At 34.1% G+C, this 11,983-nt stretch overlaps 2 protein-coding genes across 2 annotated transcripts in view; both read left to right on the forward strand.

Moving 5' to 3' along the window:
* The window catches only part of LOAG_16853 (oxidoreductase), a 10,540-nt gene extending 4,440 nt beyond the window's left edge, over nucleotides 1–6,100 (forward strand). Inside the window, exons 11-25 of the mRNA XM_020449511.1 lie at nucleotides 449–643; nucleotides 950–1,085; nucleotides 1,305–1,383; nucleotides 1,568–1,740; nucleotides 1,969–2,054; nucleotides 2,434–2,600; nucleotides 2,791–2,900; nucleotides 3,306–3,496; nucleotides 3,702–3,758; nucleotides 4,158–4,327; nucleotides 4,597–4,744; nucleotides 4,883–5,060; nucleotides 5,169–5,294; nucleotides 5,555–5,713; nucleotides 5,819–6,100. Coding sequence (XP_020306967.1) covers nucleotides 449–643; nucleotides 950–1,085; nucleotides 1,305–1,383; nucleotides 1,568–1,740; nucleotides 1,969–2,054; nucleotides 2,434–2,600; nucleotides 2,791–2,900; nucleotides 3,306–3,496; nucleotides 3,702–3,758; nucleotides 4,158–4,327; nucleotides 4,597–4,744; nucleotides 4,883–5,060; nucleotides 5,169–5,294; nucleotides 5,555–5,713; nucleotides 5,819–5,965 — 2,122 coding nt within the window. The 3' untranslated portion in view covers nucleotides 5,966–6,100. The remainder of the gene's footprint in view (nucleotides 1–448; nucleotides 644–949; nucleotides 1,086–1,304; nucleotides 1,384–1,567; nucleotides 1,741–1,968; nucleotides 2,055–2,433; nucleotides 2,601–2,790; nucleotides 2,901–3,305; nucleotides 3,497–3,701; nucleotides 3,759–4,157; nucleotides 4,328–4,596; nucleotides 4,745–4,882; nucleotides 5,061–5,168; nucleotides 5,295–5,554; nucleotides 5,714–5,818) is intronic.
* A 3,437-nt stretch (nucleotides 6,101–9,537) lies between these two features.
* The window catches only part of LOAG_16854 (matrix metalloproteinase-24), an 8,072-nt gene continuing 5,626 nt past the window's right edge, over nucleotides 9,538–11,983 (forward strand). Inside the window, exons 1-3 of the mRNA XM_020449512.1 lie at nucleotides 9,538–9,706; nucleotides 9,839–10,008; nucleotides 10,089–10,184. Of these exons, the coding sequence (XP_020306968.1) occupies nucleotides 9,629–9,706; nucleotides 9,839–10,008; nucleotides 10,089–10,184 (344 nt within the window). The 5' untranslated portion in view covers nucleotides 9,538–9,628. The remainder of the gene's footprint in view (nucleotides 9,707–9,838; nucleotides 10,009–10,088; nucleotides 10,185–11,983) is intronic.

Raw genomic sequence — 11,983 nt, forward strand, 5'->3', positions numbered from 1 at the left:
CCTTATGATCAGCGTAGAAATATCAATGTACTTCATATTTATGCTATTTACAATTTCTAAAAATATAACACTTCGAAATATGCAAGAAATATTTTACTATTTGTTAATAGCGCCAGCATTTGAAAAAAGGCACTGTATTTTTGAAAAATGGTTAGATTTCTAGTTAACCTTTCTTCTACAAATGATGCCTGTATGATATATAATATACCGTACGCTTTCTCATCTTCTTCACATTTTTGTAATTTTGAATTCCGAACACTTTTTGCCTTTGCAAAAACAACTGTAGGTATTCATTGATCAGAAAGATAATTCACGAGAGATGCAGGAAACTCTTAATTGTTTTTTATCCTTTCCTCTGCCTTATACCAATCAATAATCTGTCATATGCTTTTACTATGAAATTTTTAGAGACAGATAAATCGGAGATAGAAGTAATTGTATATTTCAGGCATTCATTGACGGCAGCTCGTCTGTTGCACAAGATTCAGGAGGAATTCGGAGTGCAGTTGAGTATGCACGAATTATTTGCTACACCAACCGTATCGTCGTTGGCCCGACGTATCGATCATAAAGATGACAGTGATAATTTGGAGCAGGTCGATCTAGCCCATCAAGTCAGCATTCACGATTTTAAGGATAATGTGTATGTTGAAATTTCATCAGTTCAAATCGATTGTGAGGAAGCGGAAAAGTACTGACGGAAGCGATAAGCATAGCTAACATTCTTTGTACACTGAAAAATAATGAGAAAGTAAGGTGAAAAAAGTGGAATGAAAAGGAGACTAAACATAGATAAGAAAATCAATGATTACTTCATCTGGCAAAAGTTAAAAGCGATCTTACACAATATTTTTATGAATATATAGAATGGAGGGAATGAATTTTGAATTAATAAACATATTATGAATAAGCTTGAGGCTTACATGTTTAAACCTGAAACTTGTTACAGGATGGACTTACACTTACGCGCTTTTTGGCGTTCTACTGATTTGGATCATAGCTTCTCACGTGATATTGTATTGCTAACTGGCGTTACTGGTTTTATTGGCTCTCATATACTTGTCAAACTTCTACTTACAACTGAGGTTGTCAATCGTTTTTGGAACTGTTTAGTTAAATAACTTGATAGTATCTTCCATGGCTGGATCTTATAAATCAATGGTGATACTGCTTTTTTTGTTATCCGGGCATTGGGATTAGATGCTCTACATGAATGGATTCGGAGTTCATCTTGTTCAACTAACTTAAATTCTTAAAGATCACTTCATAAAAGAGATTGAAGTTTGAGGATTCATTCGTTTCAGATGCGAGTTATTTGTTTGATTCGGGAAAGCGCAGGTGTTACCACACAATTCAGGCTTATTGACAGCATTGAAAAAATAGGTGAGAAATTCCATTCCGGTGTCATTCCAAAATTTGTTTTCAAGTGTCGGCTTGTATGATCATAATCATTTCCAGAAAGTAGATCGAAGGTACTTTGGCTTAAGAAAGATTAGATAAACAGATAATTAAAAGAACTACTCATTAGAGAGTATTGCACCTGGAGACTCAGATACATTTCCTTCAGGTATGATGACAAACACGTTGAATGACTTAATCAAAAGTCGAGTTAAAATAATTTCTGGTGATGTGGCACTGATACGACTAGGCCTTAGCGAGGAGGAATATTTATTCTTAACATATGAGGTGGACACGGTCATTCACGCTGCTGCTTATGTGAATTTGATCTTCCCATATCAGGTAGCTGGTGAAATGATATTTCAGCATTAATTAAAACATATAAATCAAACATAATATTAGAGAGTCTGGACTCATGCAGTTACTTCCTTCTTTATGGTCATTTATCACAGAAAGAAGTATGACAAAGTGATTCTATGAAGTGTTATGGACACCAACTAGATATTATCCAAATTCCATTGTAGGAAAAAAGTAATGGCTATCTCTTAGAACGAAATATGTTTATTGTAGGCTCTACATGGTATTAATGTATTGGGTACACGTAATATTCTAGACTTCTGTCATCAGAATAAAGTAAAACCTCTCTATTATCTAAGGTAAGCTCTAGTTTTAACAAACCATTTCCTTTCAATGTACTATCATCTAGAGAGATACTACTATCTAAGATACTATCATCTAAAGAGATTCTACCATCTAGAAAGCGTTTAGAAGAGACTTAATGAATGATGTGAAACAGTGCTGTATAAAATAAAATTTTCCTGTAATTCGGTCTTTGTAACTTCGAAAAATCAAATTTTCGTTTTGATTTTATTTAATGAATTGTTAAAATTCAAACTTCTGATCAGAGTAAGGAAAGGTTGCAATTGCTTGTTTCGAATACATTGCGAAATTTTTGATTTTGACAGGCTTTAATCGGGTCGTCTACTTTTTTAAGATGTATTTAAAGTGAAATGAATTGCAGTTTGCATTTTGCAGCACCAATGCAATAGTACCGTCGAATTTAAAGGATGTCGATGAAGATATCATTAATGATGATGTACAGGGAAAGCTGTTGAATGGCTATGCTCAAACTAAATGGGTAGCTGAAAGATTGGTACTTAATTCACAAATACGAGGACTTCCAACAGTAATCTTTCGACTTGGTATGTTATTACTGGGTTATTTATTATTCATATTGAGTACTGTTTTCGGTAACTGCTGTGAAGTTTCTTTCAATCTATTGTCGTAGATGAAGTCAGGAATGGAAATTAAGAGAGAAATTGATCGTAGACGAAGGAAGTGAACTAGTTTGTGCACGATAAAACTGGAAGGGATGAATAGACAAAGTTGCAGGGAATCAAGCAGCCTCAATGAGTACCGGAGTGTGGAATAAACAAGATTTCATCTATTTGTTAATTTTTTGCACAATTCAAACCAAACTGGCTCCAGATCTGGATTTTGTGGTGTGCTTTTCAAATAACTTTTCACTTTTTCTTCTTAACTCTTTATATCACGACCTTGAAGTTAATAACTTGGCGCAAAAGCCATACCCAATCATGTTTGAAATAAATAATTGGCCAAATTGTCTTCCAAAAAAAGGGTATTGCAGCCAATATGTAATTGACAATAGATAGCCTTAGAGCAAAAAAATTGGCCATTGATATGCTTGATGTGCAGCTACATAGCAATATACGACCAAGACTATTTTAATTAATTAACTATATATCAGTTAATTAACTCAAGCTCGACAACGTCATATAGCCTAATACTTTATGGAATGAAATAACAATCTCATAAAATATATTCAATTATTTGATAATGATGTTGAAGAGGTCTAACTAATAATCATGATTTCTCTTCCATTACAGGTAGAATTTACACCAGTTGACTTCACTTCTTCCTTTATTACACAAATTTTAACAAAAAGTTTCCGTGCTAGCATGGGGAAGATATTTCATTTAACGAACAATAATGCGCCAACTTGGCGACAAATTGTTAATTGGATAAATGATTTTGGCATTCCAATGCGACTAATACCTATGCAGCAATGGGTACAGCTGTAAGTTGACATTACTTCATTATGCAAATATAAAGGTAGCAGAAACGAATCCTGAATATACTTTCGGCAAGGCAATGCTTCTTCATCAGTGATAGCACTGATGAAATTTGTTCTATGTTAAGAGAAGAAATCCTGAAATACTCTATCAAGATGAAAAGAAGTTTTGAGATAGTCTTATCATGTAGTTAAAAGGTGAATATTTTAGAATTAGTACAAGAGAAGGAGCAGAATGCCAACAGTTGCAGAAATTACTTCAATCAAAGTAAGAGCTTATCCGGAAGAATATTACATAAAACCCTGAAATTGATTCCCCTAGATATTTCTGGAATATCCTTTTTCCTCTGGCTAGAAGAAATTTTGAGAAGTTACACTATGCTTGCCAGAAATAATTATTGGACTAAATTCTTTCTGAAGATAAATAGCCAAAATGAGAAGTAATTTATTAAAATGCATCCATTACTCCATAAATTATCTGGGAATGGAACGATTTCCTCCGAATGATCGCTAATATGATTTCGATTTTGCAAGAGGGTGCGCAGAATGACCAAATGGTTATAGTAAAACTTTGCAGGAAAATTTTTGTCAACTTAAAAGAACTTGAAAGGAGTTAATAAGGACTGGAAGAATGAATGACAAAAAATTCAGAATTATCGCATTGCAGAGAAGATACGCTTTTCTCGACATATTCAACGTTTAAGCGAACAAACACAGAAAAAGTACTGAAAGATATGGGTGGCACCTATCCTGTTGTGACAAAAAGTTTATTCACTCATTGGCTTAGACTTATGGCTCAGAAGAATTTTACAGCAATACCAACATCCACTCCTTTTGGTAAGTTTTTATTGATTCATTGAAGCGTCGTTGAATTAGTCAGATTCGGATTCAAAGAGATCCGTCCTGTGAATTTAGCCGAAATCTATCCAAAGTTTTTGAAGTTCTTCCATTGAGATATCAACCAACAGCAGTTTTTACCATCTACCCTAAAGTTTTACTTTTATTGCCATTATGAGGGCTTGTCTCTTCTTACAAAAAGGTTCTCAATGTGATAAAGTTGAGTTATATGGCCTTAGCCCTTTATATGCTTGTTGATTTGACTTCAGGAAAGACAACGGTTGGAAAAGTCTGCATAGTGACAGGTGCAAGCACAGGTATTGGTGAGGCAATCGTTCGAGAACTTGCCTTAATTGGATATATGAAGGTGGTGTTCTGCGCAAGGAGACGAACAAAGCTAATGGAACTGTTCAGCAAGTGTGTCTTGTCTAATAAACATCTCAAAAGCAGAATGAGGCCCTGTCGACCGAGCGATATGAATATTTTTTATTTCTTTTTTTTTTGGGATATGAAACATAGCCAGGCAGGAATGATTATTTATTTCTGGTAAATTAGATTGGAAGCTGAAGGATGCATGTCGAGTAATTTACTACCTGTGCAGTGTGATATTACGCAAATGAGTGACGTACAGTTTGTGGTAAGTCGAGCTGTGGAAACGTTTGGAACTATAGATGTACTCGTCAACAATGCCGGATGCATGTATTATGAGATGATGAAGAATGGACCAACGAAAGTGAGTCAATCACCAAATTTCCTGAGAATTTTCCAGATATTAAAGAGAGTCAAGTCAATTTATACCAGATGACACTATTCCAGAAGAGCTGATGAGAATGTAATTCAGGAATGGAATCTTCAAATAGATGTTAACTGTCGTGGCACAATGAATTTTATTGGAGCGGTACTTCCGCATATGATCAAAGCTGGATCGGGACATATCGTAAATATAACATCTGATGCTGGGAAACGTGTAAGTTATAATGGAAGTTAGATTTTTTGTGGAATGACCAGTATATGAAAATGAAAACATGAAGTGTTCTTTGGTTATACAGCTCTTTTCCATCGGGAAAATTCAGGCATTCCAATGGTACGTTCGAATCGATCATACAAATTTGGAATAATTGCAAATTCTTGTTTCAATGCTTTTATTCTTTATGGTAGTATGACATTGTAGCAATTAAGCAATATTTGAAATAATTGGAAAATCAGTTTTCTAGATGTATATTTCAGGGTTTCGCTGGATTAGCGGTTTATTCCGGAACAAAATTTTTCATCGAAGGCATGTCACAAGCGTTACGTTTGGAAATGGTCGAATACGGTATAAGAGTAACGAATGTACAACCGGGAGATGTTGAAACGGAATTAGGAAGTCATTCCATTGATAAGGAAGTAAATTATTTTATGGGTTGCATTCCGGTTGACACATTTCTGTTGTCCTGATATGAACTCTATATAAAGAGAGGATTTCCATAAACATTCCGGCTATTTTTTTAGGCATGCGACAAGTATGACATATCCAAAGCAGGTCATCCTATCCTCAACTCGCCTGACATCGCTCGAGCAGTATTATACGCAGTGAATCAACCATCTGCGGTTGCTGTCAACGAAATTCTTATTGAACCTCAAGCTACTCCCATATAACTCATTCTTGTTTATCTTTTACGGTCTTGAATTTACACAAAATGATTCGAATGTTTTAATCGCTTGATTTGTTTTTAGTGATATTCGGGCTCGGATTGTTTCATATTTAATTTCATAATATTTGGATAAACTGCTTGAATGTATAGTAATCTTTCCACACTTCGAATTTAGTCAGAAATCCTAGAGATCTTTTAAATCGAAGAATGGATGTAGGGCGATCTATGGTCGGCTATATTGATTTTTTATATCGCATCAGGAGTACCTATATATCGGAAAACGCCGTGGCAAAATAAATGTGGCAAAATTTCGCTATTATCTCAGTGATGATAGTGATAACTTATTGATATGATAATGGTACATAGATGATTGGCTAACTGACTTGTATTATTATTATTTGGCAAAAATAACTGCAAGAAATACATGCTTCTGCTACTTCCTATACCAATTTCACAAATCTCAGGCAAATTACAGAGAAAAGCCAAAGTTAAAAAAAAAAAAAACTTTAATGTAACAATCATTGTTGCAATTTTTTTCCACTCATTCATGTCGGCATTAACAACTACTTTTATCTTTGCCCTAATTGACGTAGTTGATACAATCTGGACAGTAATCACTTTATCGATCTCATATCAAACCGGAAAGCTAGTCATAGATGCATGCGAACTGCACCAGAATGAAGTTGATAACAACTATTATATCGAAGTTAAAATTGCAGGGATTTCATTCGATCTAATTATTCCACCGATATTTGCATAAAATCTATTGTAGAGTGGGAAAATGTCTATGTGCAAATTTCTTCTATTACTGTCCGATAAAACAATGTACTGTATGGAAGAGTACTGTTTATTGTATTCAGTGCTTGAAACGAAAGAAAAAAAGTGATGGAAAATTGGAATCAGAACCAAAATCGAGGAACGGAATACTGGAATATTTGGACCTGAAAAAGTAAGCTGAAGATGACTGATGAATTTCATGCATGCTTTATTATTTGTTGTTGATATGACTGATAAGCGATACTGATAAGCGACTGTTCAAATGTAAATTGCGTGCAATTCAAGCTACAGAGCAGAAGATAGTTCTATCTGAAAATATATACCAATTCCAATAAGCTTTATTGCTCAGAACATATGGCATTGCACCGTCCTAATAATACAGGGTTTTTTTTTCTTACCAGCGGTAAAAAAAAAGTGCCCGTTTCATAAGATACCCCAGCGGTATGGCTGACCCTCGGAGACCTAGCAAAATCTCTTTTGTCCTTCATCTTGTCCGATACATGTATATATACATCCTTCAGCGCACCCATCGCATCAGCTTTATCGAACTATTCCTCTCCTCCTCTCCTCCTTCTTTTGCCATCAGTTTTCACAATCTATCTACATCCTCCAAAGAATTGAGCTTTTTATTGATAATTTAGCTTTGAACTTCTTGCTCTATACATTTCCGTGCTAATTACTCATACCATCCATATCTGTCTCCATTTTAAGATCAATATTTCTCAATAGCATTTCACTGTTCATATTAGAATTTCCCAATGGTTATTGTTATGTTCTCGATTCGAAGGTTGTGTTAACAATGTTCATGCTCATACATCACTATCACCTTTTCATACCGAAATCTATTTCAGGCTTCTTTTAAAATAAGACTATGAGGCTGCTAGTTAGAGATCTGGTATTATACTCGTCAATAACACTTCTCTTAATCAACCATTTGTAGACTTACCGCTAAATACCAGCATCTACAGCAGCTATCATCAAAATTATCCAGTCACTATGATTCAAATCTTTATGGTCATACATGATCTTACAGTGGATCTCTTGAAAAGAGGATCGTTTACCACTGTCCATCATCGGCTTTTCTCTTTAATCTCTGAGTTGGCTGATCACCGAACATTGATTGCTATTCAAATGGCTGAGAAGTTTTACGTCATGGTTTAGGAGCTTTTTTAGATAACTTTTTTAGGTAGTTAGAATTTAGAATTTAGCCTGTCTTATCACTCTTATTGATAGTGGCAATATTGGAAGAAGCATATAAATGAAAGTAGCAATGCGACATTTGTTATTTATCGATGAATTTATTCGAATTCTTCCAATACTTCTTGAATATCATCTTTCTAATCGATAATAAGGTATCTGTGGCCAAGGGCCAAGCCAGAAGAGTATTTGTTACCCGTTGTAAATGTTGAATAAATATAACAGCAGTAGTGCTACAGGTAAGTTGCGTGCATTTGACAGCTCCACTTCCTACTATTCGCTTTGTTACGCGAAGGCAAAAATGCACGCGGAAAATCTTGCAATGGGATGAATTGATTTATAGCAGTGTTTTGTTTCCGGTTTACGGTTAAGCTTGGGAGAATCGATCAAGGTTGCCTATTAAAGATGAATACCTCTGAGAAAAGATTACCTCTGGTACATGGTACGGAACGATTGGTCACTCATTGGTTATCATTACGCTTTGATCAACTGCTCATCTATTATTCAGTACCCATTTTCTCAGTTCTGTTCCCATTCCTTTTTCGCTTTTAACAATGAGAAAGCCTGCATTATTACGATCGTTGCTGGAATGTAACATTACCATATACCACACAAAGTTATATTGTCCCCTGATTGTCAACAACTACATTAGTGTGTGTTTCTGTTCCAACCCAAGATGCGCTACCTTGCTAGGAAGCTGCCGAACAGTCGGAAAGTTGCATCGTTAGCTGATATGATCATCTCTTTCATTATAATCAATCGCTTCTCCAAACAACTGTTCCTTTCATCAAAGGATCGATGATGATGATAAAAAAGTAATGAAATTGATGAGTGACAAATGAGAGTATTTTTTCAATTCTTAGTAATTTTTCAAAATGTTTCAGAAATATTTAATGGTAAACTTCAGAAAGCTCAAGGTTGCTATGAGTAATGTATTTGGCACGTTATGAAGTAAGCTAACACCAAAAAAAACTTAAAACGAAATAGCAAATACTTCCATGATGATTTATGAGTAACGTTACTAATAAGTATAACGGTGGTAAATTGTGCTAATAAAAAGTTTTTACTTTGACATTGTATGGTGACATTTCCTCCAAACCACTGCTTATATCCCTCAAATCTGTGCTTTCTTTATTCTCTTCATTAAATGCCTCTTGAAGTTTTGCTAGCAATAAATATATTGTAGAGAGGATACAAACTTTTCCGTTCCAAAAAATCCCATATACTACAAACCACCAGAGCTGTGAAACAATCCCATCTTTTTTTTCTCATATCTCCTGACAGATGTATAACTATAGTAGCAGTTGTCTTCTGCTTATGTTTTAATCAGTTGAGGTGATGAATATTTTGGAGAATACCACAGGTGGAGTAATCTGTTATATTATCAAAGTACACAATCCAGATGTTAGTTACTCTTCTTATGCAAGCATCGATGATCGATCAGAATAGTATCCTTTTTTTGCTTCCTGCACTATCACTGATTATGCATCGTTTCTCACATTTTCCAGTCCCAGATGCGCCTGTTAAATACATCGTGATCACTATAAGTCCAGTGGTTGTTGTCGACGTGCTAGTTGATTGTTTATAGAAAAATTAAAGTACAGGAAAGCTGTTTCTGTAGAAGATCCAAAAAAAAAAAAGCATGCGACAAAGAAGGCGAAATATCTAAAATGAAGTATTGCGACATTTGAGGATGATTTTAAGTACGATTTTACTGGTATATCTAGTATATCCAATCATATCTCTTCTGACAGCCTACAGCAAACAAGAAGTAAGTACATTTTCTTACCTTTGACCATTCTGTTATTTTTTTTTCTCTTAAATGATTGAAAAATTGCCAATTCACATAAATAAATCTGTCAATAAACTTATTGTAGCAAAGACACATCAGCAGATGTTTCAGGTTGAATATTTGCAAGAATTCGGTTATTTGCCCAAACCAGCCGCAAATGTGGCGGCAATGCTCAGCGAAACAATGATAGAGGAGGCAATCCGAGAACTACAGCTATATGGAAATATACCAGTCACTGGGAAATTAGACGCTACTACTCGAGAACTAATGTCTAGGAAGAGGTAAGCAATGATTTTTCCAAAGAAAATTTTGTTTAAAGAAAAAAGCTCCTTCAAAAGAAATATTATGCGATCAATTACAGATGTGGCTTGAGTGATCGTCCAATTCAAGGTGGGCTTCGAAGAAAACGATTTGCGCTAATGGGACCGAAATGGACTAAACAAATTATTACCTACAGGTAATTCTTTTATCCTTTTGAAAGTAATCATTTCTAAAACCTTGTCAACTGCATTTTGATAAGGACTTGATTATTATTCTGAGATTTTCACTTCATTTCGTTCATATAGTAGGCTTAGAAGCAGCTCATAAGAGCTGATTAATAATTATTCAAGATTAAACTTAGCTTTGTATAAACAACCATTTTGGAACTTTCCCAACAAAAGTCGTCATGCATTTTCCACTTGATATTACAGTCACATTTTGTCTCTTTAGGTCTACTATTTAAATCTATATAAAATTTCAAAAAAAAGAACTTAAGAAAAAATATCCATTTGAAACTGCATTCCAATACCGGTTCAAATAAATCCTGATCGGCATTATAAGGATGTGAATACGTCAGTAAGTCACAGAAGTAGTAGTAGTAATAGCCCTAAGTCTGGGGACAACGATGACCATCATCATTACAAAGGATTTCTTTGTCATGAAACTTATTCAGATCATCGATTTATGTTGAAAAAAAAAAATTCCTCATAGATTTGAATAGATTGGTATAAAGAGGCAATTTGATTATATTGTAAAGGCGCAGTTGCTGAGTCATTTTGTAGAGGGTGGGGAGAATTTACGAATTGTATTTACAAATGAGGATGGAAGGGAAGGAAGTTGTTGATGTGTGCTAGTCTGCTTTCATCGCAGTTTCAATTAAGCAAAGCAAAGGGAAACATAACATTCAAAAATGTAAACTATAGTGAGCTATAACTTTGCTAAAGCTATCAATACAACGATCACTGTTGTTTCATCTGCTTTAAAGTAATGAAAAGGCTGTAAGATTTTCGGATTATCTAATGGTGATACGGTAATAGTTTAAGAAAGTGTAGAGAGAGGAAGAGGATGAAAAAGTGCAAGGTTTTCAGTGAAAATGCTGCTAGAATGAAGAAGTATGATATATCTAAGTGTTAAGTGTTAAGCCTAAAATCGTATGAGGGATGCTATGATGATAATGATGATGATGATGATGATGATGATGGTGTAGATGATGATGATGATGATGACGATGATAACCAAACGTATCTTTTGCTTACAAATAGCAGCTGTTATGCAGCTGCTTTCATACAACAAATATCATTCGCTGTTAATTATCTCTTCACTCTCTTCATTCATTGCTACTTTCTTCCATAGCCTCAATCCTGATATTTCGTGAGCTTACTACTATTGAGGCTCGTGTATTATTATTTTAATAATAATAATAATTATTATTATTATTAATTATTATTACTACTATTAATTATTATTATTGTTATTAACTGTTTATTATTATTATTATTATTATTATTATTATTTTAATAATAATAATTATTATTATTATAATTATAATTGTTATTATTAATTATTATTATTGTTATTAACTGTTATTATTAATTATTATTATCATTATTATTAATTACTATTACTTATTAGAATTGATACTGCTAGGATTATTGTCTCTTTCGTATTTATGAATAATGAATATGTTTATGACTGCCTGTGCAAGAATTGTTGCTGTTGCACACCTTCGTTATTAATGAAATTAATTCATCAATGATCGTTTGCTTGATTAATTGATTAATTAACCGATTGATCGGTTGATTGATTCGTTGTTTCATTGGCAGTTCAGCGTTCAGTGATTAAATGATGCGTTAGCGTTATATGACTAATATGTATTTGTTCATTAAAACTGCCTATTGCTACCATAAGCCTAATTATTATTAAATTTACTCATTTAAATGATGTCAAAGTCACTTTATCCTGCATTCTGTCACCTTTTTCCTCTGTCATTTTTAA

Source organism: Loa loa (genome assembly GCF_000183805.2).
Source record: "Loa loa unplaced genomic scaffold supercont3.23, whole genome shotgun sequence".
Taxonomy (NCBI): Eukaryota; Metazoa; Nematoda; class Chromadorea; order Rhabditida; family Onchocercidae; genus Loa; species Loa loa.